We start from the raw sequence: 22561 nt of genomic DNA on the forward strand, positions 1-22561 counted from the left end.
TAAAGCAACTTTCAGGCGACTCTGTACAATGGGAATTTTCATATGCTGCAAAATCAGGTGTTTTAAAAAAACATTTGTGCAATAACTTATTTTTGGAGGCTTTCAGTTCCCTGCTGTCTTCCTTAATCATTTTGGATCAACATAGATTTTTTTATTAGAACAGGCAGAAAATGCTCCACACAGCGTGGCACTGTTTTATTTCAAGCGCAGAGTTTATATTTGGTCAATTTCTTGTTAAAATTAATTGTGATTGTGGAAAGTTGGTGCATCCTGAATTGTGTTGTGGAAAGACAGAACTAGAGGGTGTGTGTGTGTGTGTGTGTGTGTGTGTGTGTGTGTGTGTGTGTGTGTGTGTGTGTGTGTGTGTGTGCGTGCGTGCGTGCGTGCGTGCGTGCGCGCGCGTGTTTGCATGGCAGTGTCTATGCTTTGGATTGTCTTCTTCCTTCCTGATCCTGTTATTGTCTGTTTTGGCATGAGTTAAAAAGGACATAGCTAGTTCTCAAAAGTGATGATTCATCTCATGGGAAGATGCAGCATCTCTTCAGGCACAACCTTTTGCTCAAAATGTTTTTATGAATAAGATTTTAAAAATAATTACTGGTTTAAAAATGTTTGAAAATGGATGAGATATTGTTGAAGGATGGTGATGGTTCAGTAAATGTTTGGTTACCTTTGATTTAGATATTGTTGCGGTTTTCGCGCCCGCCGGCGTGCTGACGGCCACGTAACTCGAATCGCGGCACGTCGCCCACCGGACGGACAATCCAGTCGTGACCCTCTCGGACTAACGCTGGGAACCAGTCACGGGTGGACCTTTCGGTCTCACCGCGATCGAGCCAATCAGCCCCCGCGTGGGATAGGGTTGCTCGCCAAATTCGACCTACCTAAGTACCCACGCGGAGGGTAGACCGGGCGATCGCACCTCGCCGCAGGTCGACTTCGGACACGGGCCACTTAAGCGACCCGTTCCGTACTATCAGAATAACCGAGCGGTGTTATCGTCGACCTCGACGGTTCGATTAATTATCGGGCGTATTCAGCCCACTACCAACCCTTTACGTGAAGCAAGATGGGGATTCAATAGAGGAAAAGACGAAGCGAAGCGGGAAACAGTTCAACACAAAGCACATTTATTCGCGGCACACGGGAGCACACATATACAATTCCACCAAATGCACACAGAAAAGACACAATGTAATTTACACAAAAAGCAAATGTAAAAGCGAAAACACAATGCAGAGCTAATACCGACTACCGAGCACACGGCAACACTTATACAATTCTACTTCACAGACGGCGCCGACAACACATACCCAAAACCAAGGAAAAGAATACCCTCAAGGATGAGGCGGGCCTGAGGCCGAGACCGGGTCGCGCCTACCCGTCTGGTGATGAGACGCGGAGCGGCGATGGCGCCTCAACTCCGCGGGCCTCGCGGACAGTGTCTGGTAGGGGGTGGGAAAGGGGCCCCCTTGGTCGCACTATCTCAGCGCGGGGGGAAACAGGAGGGGGTTGCTGATGCTCGGGGTATAGAGGATTTTTATTATCCCGCGACGAGCGTCTCCACCTCGGCCAGGTCGCGCTGTCGGCCTCCCTGGGGTGCAGCTCCCGACGCGAGCACCCCCTCGTCTGGTGTCGCTGCCTTTCCACAGCTCCGTCCCCTCCGTTCCGACTCCAACGCACACGACGACCAGCACTTCTTGCCAACTCCACCGCCCGCGAAGTCTTGACTCTCTGTTTCCGACTCTCCTACTCTCCTACTCTCCGCCTCTCGACTCTCTGGACTGACGAACACGGTCCTTTTATCAGCCCCGTAGCTTCGCCCTCTCATCTTTGACCCCCTCCCTTCGACCTTTCACCTCGCTCCCCATTGGCCCGAGAAAAAGTGGGCGTGAAGGCTTTTTGATCCATAAATTTGCATATATCGATCGCCCTGGGGGCGGGGCCAATTCGCCCCTCGCTCACCGATTGGACGGAAAAAAGTGGGCGTGTGTCGTTTTTGATCCGTTTTTGAAGCACAAAATCCGTGATTTTGTACACGCTGTTCGGCGCGCGCTCTGCACGAGTCCAACACCGGTACCCACAGCGGCGCAAGAACGGTGGCGATGCGACGGTTGTGAGGTGTGACGTGAAGGTCGTGGCGGTTGTGGTGAAGCGGCGTTGTGGTTGGTGGTTGATGTTGTGATTGTGGTGGTAATCATGGCGGTTGGTCCAAAATAAAGATAGCAAAAGAAAAACGGCTATCCTGAAGAGTCGCAGCACGCATAAATGACATGTATTCCCACTAGACAACGGGTTTGGGCCTAACTACACATGTACTTACCGAGATACCTCACCTAAGGGACCTGAATGGTGGTTTGCGAATTTGGTAACCACAACAATATCTTCTCTTAATGCAGCCAAATTGCAAATCATTTTTGCTCGCCTGTTCGAAGAACAGAGAGCTATAGCGATACCCCGGACGTGAGCGTCAGCGTGAGCGTGAAAATGTTAAAGTTTTTGATGCAAGTTATTTCCTTTCTTATGTTTTTTATCTACCACACTATTTTTTACTGATTACAAAATACAAATACATATATTGCTTTAAAAATATTTGGATCAGACTTCACTGCAATGCTTTATAAAAAGTATTATTAGACTCGTCTTTTAAAATGATAAATGTACAAACAGGCGAGCATTTGGTGGCTTTGACACCAAATCTCTGGTTTTATACATATTTATGCTTTGCACATTCACCACCAATTGTATTTTTGCATTATTATCTTGCCAAAACAAAGTTTTTGCAAGATATGTTAGTCAGCTTGCATGTTTTTTATTTTTTATTTTTTATTTTTTGTCTGTAATCACGTATCGATCACTCTGCAGAGCATAGTTATTGGAAATTTTTGTAACTTCGCATATCAGAGGCCTATAGAGGTCCCTTTCAGCGCATAAAATTGTCAAGGTCAAAGGTCAAGGTCACTGTCGCAAATCATGGGAGTCGACGAAACCCTTATTTTTTGAGTAATTTTGATCAGATCGTCTTCAAACTTCATGGAAATATAGTTCATGGTCTGGCGCTCAGCTGATTAATTTTTGGTGGCGATCGGCCTTGACCTTCATGGTTAGCGCTGGAGGTCGAAAGTTTTTGACCCCAAGGTCAAATTTTGAAATCTTAGGTACCATATCGTGTAATACCTCAAATTGAACACCTCGATGAGTGCTTTCTAGATATGTCAAGCTTGAGACATTATGATGTCATTTGGTGACGTTATGAGGCAAACGCATATTTTTCATGGTTACTCTGCAGAACGATTCTCATCGGAATTTCTCGTAGGCAGATATTCCTCAAGGAGTTGCTCCTTGTGGATAGCAGCTCTGTTCACCTCAGTGTGACCTTAAATAAGTCACACGTGGTCACCTTTTGGCAAGACGCAGGGTGACATTGGTTTTTTAAAGCTTCATTGTGAGATAAAAAAAATTTTTGCAATTCAGATTTTTTTGCAACTTTTCAGATGACCCGCAGGATGACGCAGAGGGTCTGGGTTCGATATCCGAACCAAATATAAACTGTTGCATAAATGCTTCACACGAAGAGCGTTGCATCAATAGTGCACATAGTCTCTCATATGATTCTTAAGCTGGGTATCCCATTTTCTGGTCTCCCAACTGCTTATATATCAAAAATTGAATCAAATTTCCACACTAATATGCAGACAGACATCTTTACCTCTGCCACTGAAACACCAGAACCGAATACAATAATTTTTTTTTATTTCTCGAGTGATTCTTCACCAGTGAGAAATGGGACGAAAAACTATATGTAGTATGACATTTCAAAAAGTTGTGGATGAGTTATGACAAAACTAGGTGGATGAGTTGGTTAGTTGACAAGAACAAGCCGATTCGATTTTGGTTCAGGTTCGGATACAGATCCGGCCCATCAGAGGGATTCAAAATATAAACTGTTCAATCTTGTGGAGGTATGCGCTCACCTGAGTGCAATTCTCATTTCATACTGTGCCAACTTGATTATGTATATCCACTTGGATAATTCTGCAAAATTGAGCATGATGAATGAACTTCATTGCTTTCTTGTTATTCCCCTCGCCAAAGCAGAGGGTATTGCATTTGGGTCAGTTTGCTTGTCTGTCCGCACAGAACTTTCGTGTTTTTCTCCGCAACTGCTTATCACATTGAGACGAAATTTTCACCATTGGTGCGACTCCTCATGTAGAATATTCTAATGATAATTATGACATCATAAGTCACGTGGTATGGCAGCCATGTTGGGAAAACTGAAAAACTTTGGATATCTGTATCTCTGAAACCGCACCAAGGAAAAAATTGAAACTTGGCACATTGCAAGTTCTCCTCATGGGGAGTGTGATTTTTTTTAATGACGTCATAGGTGCTTTTGTTATATGTAGAATGCTACATCCGTCCAGTGTGAAAATTCTTGAGGGTCAACTGGGGATAAAATGGTCCACAAAATTATTTTTGATGATGTCATCGGTCACGTGATTGGGCAGCTGTATTGTTTAAAAAAATAAAATAAACCTTCAAAAATCTTATTCTCTGAAACGATTGAACAGATTGAGGTGAAACTTTAAGCATATGACCACCTATCCATGAGGAACAAAAGGTTCACACATATGATGTCAGAGTTCACATGGTTTGGCAGCCATGTTGGATTTACCCTAAAACATATTAAAATCTTCTCGAGAACAGCTCGACAGATCGAGGTGAAACTTCACATAAATGTTCCCCAAGGCATGTGTGTACAGGGTTGTTAAGGAATAATAGATAAGTCACATGGTTTGGCAGCCATATTGGATTTAATAAAAATATTAAATAATGTTTTCTCTGGAACAGCTTAATCAATCGAAGTAAAACTTCACAATTGTAATATAGTTGTGATGGGGAATATATGTTTTGAATTTCAACTTGATCGGACACATGGTCTGGCAGCCAGAATTAGTCAAGTTTTTTGATGTGGATTTTTTGTTGAATAAGGCTCAAGATTGCTGTGCCTGTATGGGTTTGAAGGTTGAGGAGTAGCAGCTGAAATGTGAATCCCATCCAGGTTCCTCCTGATTACTTAACCTTTTCTTTTTGCTTGTTTGGGTTCCTTCTGATTACTCCAATGCAGGACTGTATCTATTTGGTCTTACATTTGATTTGAATTGAATTTATTTTAATCCCATTCTGAATTCAATTCAATAATAATGGAAAAAACGTCATGGGTCGGGGTCAGGTGTCCGATCAAAGCGGAGTTGCATCAAGGCGGGACGTCTTGGTACCCAGTCATCACTGCCAGCAGTTATAAAGTGGCGGTTCGAATTATGTCTCTTATTAATTACATAACACTCCACCACACAAATGCCACATAAACTACACAAGCACCACACAAAACAAATCCTAGTGAGGGTTTGCAATCTCCGATTGCTCTTTTTTTTTGTTTCAGATGTGAAAACTTTGAATAAAACCTTGACTCTCTCAGTTAAACCTCTGCCTGATGGTAAGTCTCAGCCTTCCACACAAAGTTTTGTTTTGCCATCATTTCTGCTTTCCATTGCTATTCTGTCATACCAGAGGACTTTTGAAATTTTTATAATGAAAAATAGGAGTGTGGTGGGGGCAGGGAGGGGGGTTGGAGAGAGGTTTGAGCCTCAGGACTATCAATTTATTGCGTGCATGTGCTGGGTGAAGATTAATGATAAGATTGTGTTTTTTGCGTTTTAAGCTTTACCTGTCAGATATGTTAATTGATTTTTGAAGTACAGTTATATCATTTACATTATGTGCATTTGAGGTTAAAGTATATATTGATAAATTAAAGATTTTTCTCAAGTAACTTATTTTCTCTTGAAGTATTTTTAATAATTTTTAAACGACGTAGCTACACTTTAGTTAGGTTCATAATTTCTTGAAAAATGCACTAACATTGCACTGTAAAAATGTAATGGAAACAGGAAATAATGTTTTATTTGAGCTTTATAATTGCAGAGGACACTCTGGCAGTGTGGTATTGGAGCGTCGACGGGTAAACTAACGTCGAGCTCGTCGCGGAAGGACATCAAAGTCCCGCGATGTCTCAAGCGGCTCAACTGAAGAGGCGTTCTGAATTGATGGCGGAGGGTGTGCACGAGCGGGTCATAAGAAATGACACGAGAAAACTGAAAGCTTTTAAACCCAACAGGTTTATTTCCCCAACCGCAATAATAAAAAGAACCAGGGAGAATTTAATCGTGACGGCGGAGATGACAGCGGGTTGTGGTGGGGAAGAAAAGGAAAATACCGAATCGATAAATAAATAATTATTTACAAATAGGTAAAGTAAATCTCAAGAACTAGGTGTCACACTCTGTACTCGGTCTCAGATGGGGGAGGGGACAAAACAGGGGGGACTCAGCTTTGAGGCATTGGGGATGAGCAGATGGCAAGGGATGAGGAGGTGAGCAGACGATGCAGGATGATGAAAAGATCGGCAAGAGATAAAGAACAGGCCCTGGGTAATGAACAGACTAAGGGGAAAAATCAGAGGCAGAGGCAGGCAGGATGACCTCCTCAATGAAAGCGCTCACTCTTTAAGCTTTTCACTGTCACCAGCCCCTTACTTCCTTCATCATGTTCGCCTCAGACTCACTCTTAGTTTTCCTCATACCCACTCTTTCCTCAGCCATCTCCAACCTCGCACAGCCAACTCCTTGGAATCCACTCTCCCACGAACTGCCCATTTTGGCCCTTCCCTCTCCTTTTTTTCTCATCCACCGCTCCGCTCACCGCCTCTTTCATGCCAAGCCACCCAGTGCCCCCCCCTTCCAGAGGTTTACATCGGGGTTTTTACACAGAATTTCCTTAACCATAATCCAAAACTAAATATGACCACCACTATCCCCATATGGTGTACAGGCAAACAAGACGATGCTGAAGCTGATGTTTACCGACTTGTACATCGAGATGGCTATCGACTCTCACAAGGACCATGCTACACTAAACATTCCTATTTGTTCTATGGTAATATCTACCCCCCCCCCCCCCACAAACGTAACAATATCATAATAGTGATATATATGGATACAAACAAACACGACATAATAGTGACTGAAGCTTTTCGCGCTGCACTCTTCAGGGTAAGATCGCAGCAAGTGAAGGAGGAGGTGAAGGCGTGTGCTTATATACGTGTGTGTGTATGTGTATGTGCGTGTGTGTGTGTGTGTGTGTGTATGTGTATATACTAGTACGGGCCCGTAGGTGCGTAACCGACGACTGGATTGGGGCATTATTTAAATTAGATCGGACCAACCGTATCATAAATGGCCATAACTTGGGAAACACACTCAGGTCCCCAGCGTCAATTGTGACGTCATATCAAATGAAGAAGAATTGTGACGCCCCCTCTCTCTCTCTCGCCCCCCTCGCTCGCCCCTCCTCTATCCCCCTCTCTCTCGCCGCCTCCTCTATCACCTCTCTTGAATTGTGACGCCCCCTCTTTCTCCCCCCCTCTCTCACCCCTAGTCTCGCCTCTCTAAAAATGTGGAGGATGCTATAGGAGGATCCCCTCCTCGCCCCTCCTCTCGTCAAAAATGAAAATCCGACGGCGCTCACTTACACTACCTCACTCATTGGCGGTCTGTCGGCGACTGACAACTTCTGCAGGCGGGAAAATATTCAAGCATACGGATTAGGATCGCCTACATACGTGCACCAAACCACGCCTCCCTAGCTTCATTTGTTTGCGCACGAAAAATTAAGGTTGGATACTTTTTGAACACACCGTGTGTGTGTGTGTGTGTGTGTGTGTGTGTGTGTGTGTGTGTGTGTGTGTGTGTGTGTGTGTGTGTGTGTGTATGTATGTATATATATGTATGTATATATATATATATATATGTATGTATATATATATATATATGTATATATATGTATGTATATATATATATATATATATATATATATATATATATATATATATATATATATATGTGTGTGTGTGTATATTGTTGTGGGCGGGGGGTCGGGTGAGAAGACCACCAGGGGGAAGCGATTTTGGGTTCTCACTAGAGCCCCCGGAATTGAGGCCATCACACACGGATAATTCCGTGATTAACGGGTCGCGAACCGACCGTGCACGCGAACAGCTTACCTCAGGAATAAGAGAAAGGGCAGAGTAGGAATGAAGTCATAGATTTAATTAGACCAAACTATGAGATTCACACAACGCACTGTCCCATTTGACCCATTGGACAAGAAGGAAGGGACTATCTGAACGTATATTATTGAAATAACTGTCTGGGGATCACTGTATGTTGGATGCCATTGCCTTGGAGGGATACGGTTCCTAGAAGCGCAGATATATATATATATATATATATATATATATATATATATATATATATATATATATATATATATATATATATATATATATATATATATATATATATATATATATATATATATATATATATATATATATATATACACACATGCATATGCATCCATCCATTGAGACCACACTCTGTGCAGTGTTGGTGCTGCCTAAGGCCTAAGTCACATTTGCTCTACGGCGAGGATACGGCGGCCGTACGCCCTCTGAATTGACAGAAACGTGCGGCGGCCGCAGAGTTTCTGAGGTGGCCTCAGGGTGGCCCTACGCCATTTGGCTATCTTTTACAAGCCATATGGTCGCCGTGGAATTATAGCACGGAGTTATAACTTTTTTTTCATTTCTACGTTCGCCGTAGCAATTCGACAAGCCGAAACAAAAGAACTGGTAAAAAAAAACAAAAAAAGCACACTCGTTACCGTCCGTCTGGCCGCACGTTCGCCTTAGGGCCCCCCTGCGGTCGCCTTGCGGGCACCTTGCGTCTGCCTTGCGTCTGCCGTGCGTCTGCCTTGAAAATTCTATGGCCGCCGCAGGAACGCCCTAAGGTCAACGTGCGACATCAAATCAAAGACCTTGCGGCACCCCCACGTTTTTGGTCTCCACAATTCATAAATACCCCGTGCGGCTCACCAAAAAATAAAAACATATGTGACTGCTACATTGTGTGACCGTGGAAATACTGTGGCCGCCGTATAATTGCTAGTGGCCGTAGATTTGAGACGCCAAGGCCGCCGTGGCAAATGTGACTTAGGCCTAAGCAGTCTCCTTGGCTATTGGGCACAATCCTGGATGGGTCACCACTCTGATACAAGATACGAGCAAGCTGGCACTCATTTTGCCGACCTCGGAGGGATGACAGGCTGAGCCAACCCCACCTGGTATTAATTTAACAGCCGAGTGGGATTTGAAGTCAGGATCCTGGGATCCCAAGCCCACCACCTGAACCATTAAGCCACCACCAGGCATGTAGATGTAGATGAATACAATACAATATGTATATGTATATACATCTGTGCACTAAATATATATATATATATATATATATATATATATATATATATATATATATATATATATATGTGTTGCGAATTCGCGCCCGCCGGCATGCGATCGGCCACGTGACTCGAATCGCGGCACGTCGCCCACCGGACGGACAATTCTGTCGTGACCCTCTCAGACTAACGCCGGGAGCTAGTCACGGGTGGGCCTTTCGGCCTCACCACGATCGTGCCAATCAGCCACCCGCATGGGATAGGGTTGTTCGCCAAACTCGACCTACCTAAGTACCCACGCGGATGGTAGACCGGGCAATTGCACCTTGCTGCAGGTCGACTCCGGACACGGGCCGCTTAAGCGGTCCGTTCCGTACTATCGGGATAACCGAGCAGTGTTATCGTTGGCATCGACGGTTCCGATTAATTATCGAGCGTATTAAGCCCACGACGAACCCGTTACGTGAATCAAGATGGAGATTCAACAAAGGGAAGGACGCAGCGAAACGGGGAACAAGTTCACACAAGCACTTTATTCACACAGACACAGAACACACATATACAGCCAAACAGGATCAGAATGCACATAAAGCAAATGCAAGAAGAAAAAACAATAAAGCAACGATGACGCAGAGCTACAACCGACTAAGACCGACACACGGCAACACTTAACAGTTTTACTTCACAAGACACGGCGCCACAAGTTCCACACAAAAAAACCCCCGAAAAGAAATGGTGACTTCCCTTTTGGGCCGTCGAGTCCCTCTCCTACGTCCGTCGACGTGGTCCCGCCTGGCCGCGACTCCGTGCCCTGGCGTGGTAGGCGAGTCCTCTCCTGCGTGCCTTGCACCTGCACGTGTTGGCCACTCGACGCCACGGAACGAGTGTTCGGCGCTATCCCAGCGCAGATAGAGGGGGGGGGGGAAACGTGGATGCCCGAAGTCAGGAGAGGGGAATGGCGGACGCTGCTTCCCGCCAGCGGGGTCTTGCAACTGCCCCACAAATGACCAGGCCAGCGGCCACCAGGATGAGCGAGCCGGAAGACGAGAGCGAGAGCAACCACGAAGCAAGAATATCCACCGAGCAAGAGCATCCACCAAACAAGAATATCCACTGAGCGAGAGCATCCACAAAACTGCTTCGCCCGTCTCCGACTTTTATATCTCGGAGCTCCGCCCTGTTGCTCCGCCCCGTTCTTTTCTCCACCCCCCTTCGAGGCGCTTCGAGAAAGGTCTCGAAGAGGGGCGTTCCTCCTCCCTTGCCGCGTCACACCGCGCATCCACCAATCGGGCGCCAGCTGCCCTCCCCTCGCTTCTCTCCCCTCACACCAAGCGTGGAGAAGGATGGCGCGAAAAGCCCACCGAGCGTCTTGTTAGTTTTTATTTGAAATAAAAGATAGAAAAAGAAAAATGACTGACTCAAAGCGTCGCAGCCTGAATGAATCACATTTATTCCCTCTAAACAACGGGTTTGGGGCTAACTGCACATGAACTTAAGAGATACCTCACCTACGGGACCTGGATGGTGGTTTACTAATTTCCTCAACCTCAACAATATATATATATATATATATATATATATATATATATATATATATATATTCACCTTCACCACCTTCACCTCTCCTTCTGCGGCCATTCCCGCACCACTTGTGAGCACCGAGCGTCGGGCTGTCCTGGGCTCGTGAAAGATGCGCGCCGAGCCGTGAGTGCAAAATGCGGCCTTTCCGAGGAGAATTCGGATCAGGAATGCTACACGCCCACTTCTGATCCGTCCAATCAGCAAGCGCGGGGCGGTTTGGCCCTGCCTCCAGGCGCGTCGGTGTAGAATCGAGATATGCAAATTTTAGGATCAGGGGAGACTCACGCCCCTTTTCCTCCGTCCAATGGGCGAGCGTGGCTCCACCCCCGAGCTCGTTCTGATCCAGAAATTTGCATGTGGGTTCTCCTGCCGGCCTATAAAGCGCCGAGCGCGGGGGGAATTGGGGCAGTCTGTCGGGGCGAGTTTGAGTAGTCTGTCGGGGTTTGGAGTCTGTCGGGGAGCTGCAGAGAGAGGAAGCCTGGAGCTTGGAGTGCGGTCGAGTTGGTTTGAGCGCAGAGTCGGCCTTGGAGGAGCGGGGAGTCGGCCTTGGAAGGGCGAAGAGAGTTTTGGGGCAGAGTCGGGTTGGAGCGCGGAGTGGAGTCGGGAAGCGAGGGCGTACAGGTGGTTTGCTGCAGTCGGCTGAGGAGAATTGGGGAAGAGACAGAGTAGTTCGGGTCCGAGGCAAGGAAGACGGTGGTCGGCGACGAGGTCGCGGTGGAATCGCTCGTCGCGGGACCCAAGCAAGCCAGCTATCCTCTTTCCCCAGAGCATCAACAATTCCCCCCCTCCTTCCCCCCCCCACGCTGAGATAGTGCGAAAAGGGGGCCCCGTTCCCACCCCACTCCAAGCAGTGCCAACGAAACCCGCGAAGGAGCATGAAGTCGGGGCACCGCCGCGCCGCCACATTTGCGGCTCATCACAAAGACACGGGAAGGATCCACCCGGTCTCGCGGACCTGACCGCTCTTTCAGGTCCCACGCAAATATTGGCCCACAGGCCCCGTCTGCCCTCTTGTCTTTGAGGGTGGCCCTTTTCTTTTGCTTTTGAGTAAATGTGTTGTTGGCGCCGTCTGTAAAGTAAAACTGTTTAAGTGTTGCCGTGTGCACGCGTAGTCCGTTGTAGATCTGCATTGTTGTGTTTCTTTTGTAGCATTTGATATATGTGCATTCTGTTTAATTATATATGTGTGCTCTCCGTGTGCCGCGGAATAAATGTGCATCATGTTGAACTGTTTTCCCGTTTCGCTTCGTCCTTTCTTTAATTGAATCTCCATCTTGCTTCACATAAAGGGTTGGTAGTGGGCTTAATACGCCCGATAATTAATCGGAACCGTCGAGGCCGACGATAACACCGCTCAGTTATCCCGATAGTACGGAACGGGTCGCTTAAGTGGCCCGTGTCCGGAGTCGACCTGCGGTGAGGTGCGATCGCCCGGTCTACCCTCCGCGTGGGTACTTAGGTCGGTCGAGTTTGGCGAACAACCCTATCCCACGCGGGGGGTCGATTGGCACGATCGTGGTGAGGCCGAAAGGCCCACCTGTGACGAGCTCCCGGCGTTAGTCCGAGAGGGTCACGACAGAATTGTCCGTCCGGTGGGCAACGTGCCGCAATTCGAGTTACGTGGCCATTCGCACGCCGGCGGGCGCGAATTCGCAACAATATATATATATATATATATATATATATATATATATATATATATATATATATATATATATATACATATACATATTTATACATACATATATATATATATATATACATATATATATATATATACATATTTATACATACATATATATATATATATTTATATATATATATATATATACATATACATATTATATACACACACACACACACACACACACACACACACACACACACACACACACACACACACACACACACACACACACACACACACACACACACACACACAAAAGCCTCGCAAGCTGCTTGCGAATGTTAACTGCTGTTGAAGATTACAGTGAAAGTGCTGATGAGGTCTTCTGCTTATTGTTGTTATTGAAAGGTAAACGTTGTTGTTGTTTTGTTCCACAGCTTCTCTGCTGATGATTTTGCTGTGGGTTTTGTTGACCTTCATGATGTTGATGGTTTTCTGCATTCTTCTGTTGATTCATAAATGCTTGTAAGTTTGGGGAGCACACACTAGGAAAGAAGGGTGGGAACTCTACATGTTTCTTGGTTCTACACTACCGGTCAAAAGTTTTAGAACACCCTCATTTTTCCAGTTTTTACTGAAATTTAAGTAGGTCAAGTCCAGTGAATAACCTGAAATGGCACAAAGCTAAGCGGCAAATTGCCAGAAGTTAAAACAAAAAGTTTAGGTTACCAAAAACTGAAAAATAATGTGAATTTCAAAGTTGTTAAAAAGGCCCTTTTAAGGGAACAAGTAATAGGATAGCAACTGCAGCTGTTCTGCAGCAATGGAAGTAAATTAAGCCTTGAAAGTTGATGCAAACAATTCCTACAGATGTCCCAACTTTTGTTGATTAGTTACAAACCCTCAGTCTGTTCCAACACTGCTTTTGTAGCGACAGTGTTGCTACACCCTCTGAAGCATTATTTGGACAATATTGCACTGCAGGAAGTCGTATATTGCTGTCATAATGGCAAGAAAAAGACAATTAACAAAGGAAGACAGACAGTCCATGATAACCCTTTAAAGTGGAGGTCTTTCCTTTCGAGAAATTGCAAATAAGCCAAGGTGTCAGTGAGTACAGTTTCCTACACCATCAAAAGGCACTTGGAAACTGGAGGAAACTCTGACAGGAAGAGGTCTGGCAGACCCCAAGCTACAACACAATCAGAAGACAAGTTTCTGAGAGTCAACAGCTTGCGTGATAGGCGGCTCACAGGACAACAGCTTCAAGCACAGCTTAACACTGGTCGAAGTAAGAATGTCTCAGTTTCAACTGTGAAGAGAACACTTCGAGCTGCAGGTTTGACAGGTCGAGTGGCATTAAGAAAGCCATTTAATTGCTAAGATGGCAAAAATAAGAAAAATAGGCTTGCCTGGGCCATGAAGCACCACCAGTGGATGACTGAAAACTGGAATAAGGTCTTATGGACCAATGAATCAAAATTTGAAATCTTTGGTTCATCACGCAGGGTTTTTGTACGCCGTCGAGTAGGCGAAAGGATAGTTCCTCAGTGTGTGACACCAACTGTCAAACATGGAGGAGGAAGCTTGTTGATCTGGGGCTCTTTTGCTGGATCCAGATTCGGCGACTTACACAGAGTGATTGGCACCCTGAACCGAAAGGACTACCACAGCATTTTGCAACGCAATGCAATACCCTCTGGTCTCCGCCTAGTTGGTCAGGGGTTCATCCTATAGCAAGATAACGACCGAAAACATATCTCCAGGCTATGTCAGAACTACCTCAGAAGAAAAGAACAAGACGGTAGGCTTCAAATCATGGAATGGCCAGCACAGTCTCCAGACTTAAACCCCATCGAGCTGGTTTGGGATGAACTGGACAGAAGGGGTGAAAGCAAAGCAACCCACAAGTGCAACACATTTGTGGGAACTTCTGTAACAGTGTTGGGAAGAACTTTCCAAACAATATTTGATTTCCGTTGCAGAAAGAACGCCACGAGTATGTTCAGCTGTTATATCTGCAAAAGGTGGCTACTTTGATGAGTCAAAAATTTAGATTAAATTTTGCTCAACAAAACGATTCCATGATTTCTTTTTTATCTGCAATAGTTTATTTGTTCTATGCTTTAATTTCATAGTACATTGAAACATTAAACTGCTTAAATTTCAGTAAAAACTGGAAAAATGGGGGTGTTCTAAAACTTTTGAACGGTAGAGTACATGCAATGGTCTCTGAAGTAATATGTAAATTCAGTTGACATGAGAAAAATCTGCATTACTTGGTCGTTGTATCTATCATGCAGTCACTCACGTCAGGTCATCAAAGGGAATCTCGGGGAATTCTCAACATTTATATTGGCTTGTTACATCTGTGTCACTTCTCAATTTATTTTAGTAATCCATCTCTTAATTTAATGTCTGAACTTGCACTCGTAGTAAGCATCCATGTTCTATTTTCACCTCTGCTTATTTCGGATCCCCTTTTTAATATCACACCAAGTTTCATAATCTGTTGTCAGCTTGCCAAATGTACCAAGCGAGCTTCAATGTTTTCATAATAGTAGTTTCGACACCCAGCTTAAAACCATCTGAAATCTTTCTCTACAATGCAGTAACTTTTGTCGAAAATGGAACATCAGTTTTTTGGTCATATTTAACTGTCACAAACAAAACCACCGGACAGCTTACTGTCTTGGGTGACTTCCTTTCTGTTTCAAATCATATGATGAGAATTGAAATTGTCACTGGAAGTATTCACATCACAATGTATTCAGCCAAGTTTTAAAAAGAAGCCGTACAAAATAATTTGCAGATCACTCGTCCGTCGTTCTCACACAATTGTTGAATGCAATGCTTAGAATGTGTACCTTTTGGAATTGAAAGTATGAGGTATAACATGAAGTTTCTATTTCTTCCCCCAACCTTTTAACCTCAGGAAATGGTGGCATTCCAGAAGAGATAATAAGCTGGGTGAGAATGAAGTATTTTGGGGTTGCAATGTGTGTGGGGGGGGGGGGGAGGGGGGAGCGGTATGGAGCAGTGAGGTGTTTTACATCACTGAGACAAAAGTATTTGACACTGAGTTAAGGAAGTTGGGATTATCTACTGTATGTTTCAGAGACAAGTAAATGGGAAAGATTTTCTAACATATACCTTTCTAAGAAACAGGAAAGAGCGGCTTCAGCTCATATATAACTTATCCATGACCCCTGGACTTGAGACCAAAGGCTAAGTCTGCTCTTTCCTGTTTGGAACAAAATGGTTTGAGATTTTGGTCAACAGCTATCTTGAAGGCCTTAAGGGAAGAATTACATCAGACAGAATGTGGAAGTTGTTTCCACAGGCAGTAAAAAAAAAGAGGAACAAATGAGTGGATGTGAACATTGATCCTGGATTTGGGGAGTTTCACCAGAAGGGGGTTGCTGGTGGACTGTGTGGGCCATGCAGAAACCTTGGGCTGACAAAGCACGGAAAGAGCAGAGGGTGCAATACCAGAAAGGGGGACAGTGGAAGACAGAAAGACTACCGACCTGTTTGTGATGTAATAGTGAGAAGCCCATCGACTTGGCTTCATCGTGAGAGATTCCAATGATATTGAAGGCCTTGGTTTCCACGGTGTCAAGCTGAGCAAGGTGTAAGTAAGAGGCTCTAGGCCAGTGCGGAAAGCAGTACTCCATCAAGCTTCTGATGAAGGCCTTGCAGGTAGATAAGAGTTGAGGTGTGCCAAGGAATGACTTCAGATAACGGAGGATGCCTAATAAGTTGCTGGCTTTGGAGGCCAACTTAAATGTATGGTTTCCAAGGAAAGATCATTGCTGATAGTGAGATCTAAAGGGATGAGTGTTTGAACCTCTTCAAAAGGATTATTAGGAAAGTAGATGGGAGGGCTTGCCAGACAGTCCTTTTGAAAAGAGAGACAAAGAGAGAGTCAGATTTAAATATGCAATCTTACAAATATACTCATCTGAAAAAATCTTGAAAATGCCCTTGCAAATCATGTTTCCCACAGAATCTGTCTGCATCTGCAGGCGAACTATGTCAATACATTGTACAAATTGGCTGCTCATGTAGTCTAAGACAGTTTAGGATGGCTGTAGGCATCCAACCTCATTCAGGTTATATTATCCAGGAGTGACAATTCGTCTTCAGGATCATTATTTTGTCACCGCTGTGAGAATTAACTGCTTTTCAACAGCATGATCTTTCCAGAATGACATGTGTGAATGACAGAATGACATTTCCAGAATGACACGTACAAAGAGCAATCAATGTTGTCAAATTTTTGCTCCAACAGTTTGTAACAGGCTCAATGTCAATGTTATTCAGTCCAGACGTCCATTGCTATGCATCCTTCGAACACATTGCCATCAAAAACAACACATGCAGTGGGTAACATGACATCAAAATTATGGGATGAACTTTTCACACCATGTTTTTTTTTTCACTGAGGAATCTATATTTTTTTGTATGCAGAGTCGAGGCTCATGGAGGAGATCACACATAGAGCGAACCAAGACGTAACAGAATGAACCAAATGGGGGATGGTGTTATGCCGATGACTTGACACTCGGTACCTTATACATGTGTGCAAAATTTGGGAAAGATTGACCCAGCAATGTTTTTTTTTCTATGATTTTCAGACATGCACACATTCACACAAACCCACAGAGAATTGCCTTATTAACTCCATATCCGAAGGTGTACAGAGGTTATGTTTTCACCCCCTTCTGTTTGTTTGTCTGTGAGCAAGAACTCTCAAAAAGTTGTGGACAGGTTGGGTGTGATGAGGACTAATTTATTCGGTTTTGGTGTAGATCTGGATCCAGATTTGGATCTGAGAATATTTTTCAGTGATTCTTCACCATAATTAAAAATTATGTGTAGCACAATATCTCAAAAAAGGTATGGACGGATTCAGCCAAAAATTGGTGGACAGGTGGGGTGTGTGACAAGGACAATATATTGTTATGGTTGTGGAAATTCGCAAACCACCATTCAGGTCCCGTAGGTGAGATATCTCGAAGTACATGTGTAGTTAGCCCAAACCCGTTGTATAGAGGGAATTTATGTGATCCATCCGGGCTGTGACGCTTTGAGTTAGCCTTTTTTTCTGTTCTATCTTTTATTTCAAACAAAGAGCATCTCAACAACCACGCCATCCCCACCACAGCGCCAACCACACTTAAACCACGCCGCCTCCACCATCAACGCTACCACATCTTCGCCACTCGCCATTCAGTAGGCCCTGGGCGGTTACGATCTCCGGGAACAAACAAAAACAAACGGCTATGCTCGGGGGGTTTTCCCGCCTGTTTTTCCCGTTGAGGTTCTCCGCGCTCGATGTGGAGGAGGGGCGATGCAGGGGTCAAAGGTGAGAAAGGGTGGGGGCCTCTTTTTGGGGGAATAATTCCCTGGCTCTGAGCCAAGACTGGCTCCCCCGGCCCCCGCACGGCGCGGGGTGGAGGGAAAGCGAGAGGTCACGCCCCCCTTCGAGAGGCTTCTCCAAGAAGCTCGAAGGTAGGTGGGGCCGAAAACGGGGCGGAGCGAAGGGCGGAGCCCCGCGCTACAAAAGGCGGACAGGACGGACCTTGAGGGTTGTTGGGTTGGTTGATCAAGAGTTGGTTGGTCGAGGGTTGGTCTTCATGGTTGTCTTCTGGCTCGAGTCGCGAGCTTGATATATATATATATATATATCTGCGCTTCTAGGAACCGTATCCCTCCAAGGCAATGGCATCCAACATACAGTGATCCCCAGACAGTTATTTCAACAATATACGTTCAGATAGTCCCTTCCTTCTTGTCCAATGGGTCAAATGGGACAGTGCGTTGTGTGAATCTCATAGTTTGGTCTAATTAAATCTATGACTTCATTCCTACTCTGCCCTTTCTCTTATTCCTGAGGTAAGCTGTTCGCGTGCACGGTCGGTTCGCGACCCGTTAATCACGGAATTATCCGTGTGTGATGGCCTCAATTCCGGGGGCTCTAGTGAGAACCCAAAACAGTGCCGAACAAGCCCCGTCCGGTTCCCCGAAACCCCGTCCGTTTCCCCAAAACCCCGTCCGTACAGTCGAGCAGATCACACGAGCGACACGCGGCACGAGCTCGCGGAGCATGCCAGAGGGGCTCGGAGTTGCGGTCACAGAAGGAGGACTCGACGGGATCAGGGAAGTCGCACTTCCATTTTCTTTTGGGGTTTGGTGTAAACGTGTGTGTGTGTCGGCGCCAGTCTGGTGAAGTAAAACTGTTAAGTGTTGCCGTGTGCTCGCGAAGTCGTTCGTAGCTCTGCATTGTTGTTGTTGTTGTTGTTGTTGTTGTTGTTGTTTTAAATTGCTTTATGTGCATTCTGTTTGGCTGTATATGTGTGCTCTCCGTGTGTCGCGGAATAAATGTGCATTATGTTGAACTGTTTTCCCGTTTCGCTTCGTCTTTTCTTTAATTGAATCTCCATCTTGCTTCATGTAACAGGTTCGTCGTGGGCTTAATACGCCCGATAATTAATCGGAACCGTCGAGGACGACGATAACACCGCTTGGTTATCCCGATAGCACGGAACGGATCGCTTAAGCAGCCCGTGTCCGGAGTCGACCTGCGGCGAGGTGCGATCGCCCGGTCTACCATCCGCGTGGGTACTTAGGTAGGTCATGTTTGGCGAACAACCCTATCCCACGCGGGTGGCCGATTGGCACGATCGTGGTGAGGCCGAAAGGCCCACCCGTGACTGGCTCCCGGCATTAGTCCGAGAGAGTCACGACAGAATTGTCCGTCCGGTGGGTGACGTGCCGCGATTCGAGTCACGTGGCCGTTCGCACGCCGGCGGGCGCGAATTCGCAACACTGTTGTCCGGGAGTGGGATTCGAATCTCTCCCGTCTCCAGCTAAATTCACGGGAATCGGTCCAGGGGTGAGAGGAGCGACCCCCGATTCCCTCCAAATTACGAGCGATTAAAATTAACCCCTTACGAGAAATAAGATGGCGTCTCAAGGCGAGCGGGTGCCGGGTGGATTAGGTATGTGTAGTAATAATTTAGAATCCATGGCCCGGGATGGTACTACTTCTTATAATTTTAATCAAAGGGGAAGCTCAACCCCATTTACTGAGCACGAACTTTGCCGGCAAACGTTGTCGCAAGATGGCGGTGCGGCCGCACTTCAGCGCGGCACGGGGCGTGAGCGGGCGGCTATTTTGAGCGCAACGAATGGCACGACACGGGCGTGGGCTCTCAACCAACACTTCAACCCGAGTGGGCGAGGATCATGGAAATGGCCAAGAGTATAGATAAAACGTGGAAGGAAGAATGGAAAAGAGGTGTCGAGATGAAAAAGGAATTAGAAAAGAAAGCTTCTGAGTTACAGAAACACCAAAACAAAGAGAGGGAACTACAAAACGAACTGAGAGTGTTAAAAGAGGAAGGGAAGAGAACGGAAAATGAAACGTTAAGAAACCACACTGTACAGATCGAACAGCTGGAAGCGAAGGCCAGACTAAAGAATGAGGAACAAGAAAGAGTAATGAAGGAAGAACGAATGAGACAGGAGAAAGAAATCAGTCAGTTGGAAGAAATGACCAGATTGCAGAATGAGGAACAAGAAAGACAGTGGAATAGAAAACTGAAAGAGTATGAATTTGAAACTGAATGACAAAAGGAAAAAAATAGGTTGGAGTACGAGGAGAAAGTGAAGGAGCAAGGAATGAAGCAGAAGGAGAAATCAGGAGATTGAAGGACACAAGGAGATTGGAGAGGGAAGAACGAGAGGAACAGTGGAATAGAAAACAAAAAGAACATGAATTTGAGGTTGACCAATTGAAAGAAAAGGCGAGGAGTTGGTGACGAGGATGGGATGCAAGAAGCACGCGGGCCACCATCAACTCCGCTTTATTGCGCGACCAGAAGCACACTCTTCCCACCCCTAGCGGGCGAGGCATGATATACGAAAACCCAATCACGTGACACAGCACAGGAGTGCGAGGAGACAGACAAAGAACAGCGAATGAAACACAAAATGGAGATGAACCAAATGAAGAAAACCAAGAAACTGGAGAAGGAAAGACAGGAGAGGAAACAAGGAAGAGTAGTGAGAGAACAGCAAATGAAACACAAAAGGGAGATTAACCAAATGAAGCAAACAACGAAACTGGGGAAGGAAGGACAGGAGAGGAAACGAGGAAGAGTCTTGAGAGAACAGCGAATGAAACACAGGAGGGAAATGAGCCAAATGAAAGAAACGATGAGACTGGAAAATGAAGAGTAGGAGAGACTGTGGGATAGGAAACAAAAACAAAATGAGGTTGAAATTAATGAACTCAAGGAGAGAGTAAAATTGAAGTCCAGAGAGATGGAAAAACTCCAGAAAGAAACAGAAACTAATAAATGTACAGAGACACGGGAGATAGAGGGTGAATTGGACGGGGTTAGAGACGAGCACACACATATTGGGGTAGTGGAGGATAATGGGGGTGAGCTCGCAGAACGTGTAGGGACCCGGTGCGAGCAGTTGGATAGCCTCCTTCGGGAACGGAGGGAGCCGCTATGCTCCCTTGAAGCGACTCACGACCAGGTGGGTTCGGTCGTGCTTTGCGAGGTCGAGGGGATGAGTGCTGTAGATGGGTGCACGGAGAGCTTGGGGGGAAAAGAGGCCCCGGAGTCCCTTGCGGGGACACAAATCCCCAGTGTGGTTGTCCCGGTGTGTGTGGTGCAAGGTATGAGTGTGCCCACGTGTGTGGAAGCAATCCCGTGTGTGAGTGGTGTGGTGGCAAGTGTGCCGAGATGCGTGCTTCCCAGCACGCCGTGTGTGAAAGGGGCACCGCAGGTGGAAGAGACCACGTGCGCGCAGGAAACGGCACGCGTGTGCAAACAACCGTGTGTGGATGAGGCACCGCGGGCGAGTGCCCCCGCGTGTGTGGGTGGTATGGTGTGTGCAAGGGAAACGGCACGAGTGAGTGAGCGGCCGAGTGTAAGGAGAGAGACAGTGTGTGTAAGGTCGCTGTATGTGAGGGAGATGTTGGTCGGCATGCGGGAGCACGCAGCCGCGTCTCCCGGTGTGAGTGTGATGGAGTGGAGTGTGAGCGTCGTGACACGCAGGTGTGCGTGGGTTAAATGGCGACGGAGACTGCGACAGAGGAAAGAAAGCTGAGTAGCGGCTGTTGATGTTTTGAGCACCGTAACCGGGTGTAGTGGCGTGCGCCTGTAATCCAGCTACTCGGAGGCTTGGGTTGGAGGATCGCTTGAGGACGGGAGCCCTGCACTGGGCCGCGCTATGAGAGGGTGTAGGGCAGCCCGGAATCATAGTGAAACCCAATCCTTATCCCTGTGTCGTAAGAGGCGACCAGGGTTGCGTCAGGAAGGGCATCCGGCGTAAAACCTGTGCCAAGTCAGTATGCGGATCATAACGGATGATCCGCTGTGGCGACCCCTAACGGGAGCAGCCGAAAGACGAACAACAACATGTTTTGAGCACCGTGCCGGATTCACCCAGCAGCGAGCGCGAGGTCCGTGCTGTGCAATGCACGAGGCCGCCACGTGCTCGCTTGCGGAAGTGAAACCCGGTCCGGAAACGCCAGCGGTGGATTTGCCGATCCCGCGGACGGACAAAAGTTTAGGCAGGATAACGGATTTGGACCAGACGGGTTCTCCACGCGGGCGGGTGTGTTAAGCTCCAACGGGCAGAGCAACATGTGTTCGCGTGGGGAGCCCCTCGGAGTGCGAGGTTTGCTTTTGTGGTGCACACGGTGACGTCATGGCTGCACGTGTGGTTGGAATCCGGCAGTAGGGTGAATCCCTGCCGGATGGTACCGTCCAAGGAGGGACGAGGTACACGTGCAGCTGCATGACGTCACGGGCAGGTGCAAAGTGCGCGAGCTGTGAGTTGCCGCGCTGGTGCTGCGCAAAAATTGAAAAAAATTAATGAACAAAAGCAAGCCTCGATTTCGGGTGAACAGGATTCCTGGGCAGGGGTGGAAGACCCCCTGGCCTGGGCACAGGATGGCACTAGTTA

At 46.5% G+C, this 22561-nt stretch overlaps 1 protein-coding gene and 1 pseudogene across 6 annotated transcripts in view; both read left to right on the plus strand.

Moving 5' to 3' along the window:
- The window catches only part of LOC147028112 (SID1 transmembrane family member 1-like), a 199856-nt gene that overhangs the window by 70001 nt on the left and 107294 nt on the right, over positions 1–22561 (plus strand). For 5 of the 6 annotated variants that reach the window (XM_085878160.1, XM_085878156.1, XM_085878155.1 and 2 more), the window contains exons 8-10: positions 5447–5500; positions 13006–13093; positions 15504–15538. In XM_085878160.1, coding sequence (XP_085734286.1) covers positions 5447–5500; positions 13006–13093; positions 15504–15538 — 177 coding nt within the window. The remainder of the gene's footprint in view (positions 1–5446; positions 5501–13005; positions 13094–15503; positions 15539–22561) is intronic. The other variant, XM_085878158.1, reaches the window with a different exon arrangement.
- LOC147028115 (signal recognition particle RNA) lies at positions 21731–21871 on the plus strand (annotated as a pseudogene).

This window comes from Eptatretus burgeri, chromosome 4 (assembly GCF_056783735.1).
Source record: "Eptatretus burgeri isolate ZD-2024b chromosome 4, Ebu_testis_v1, whole genome shotgun sequence".
Lineage (NCBI taxonomy): Eukaryota > Metazoa > Chordata > Myxini > Myxiniformes > Myxinidae > Eptatretus > Eptatretus burgeri.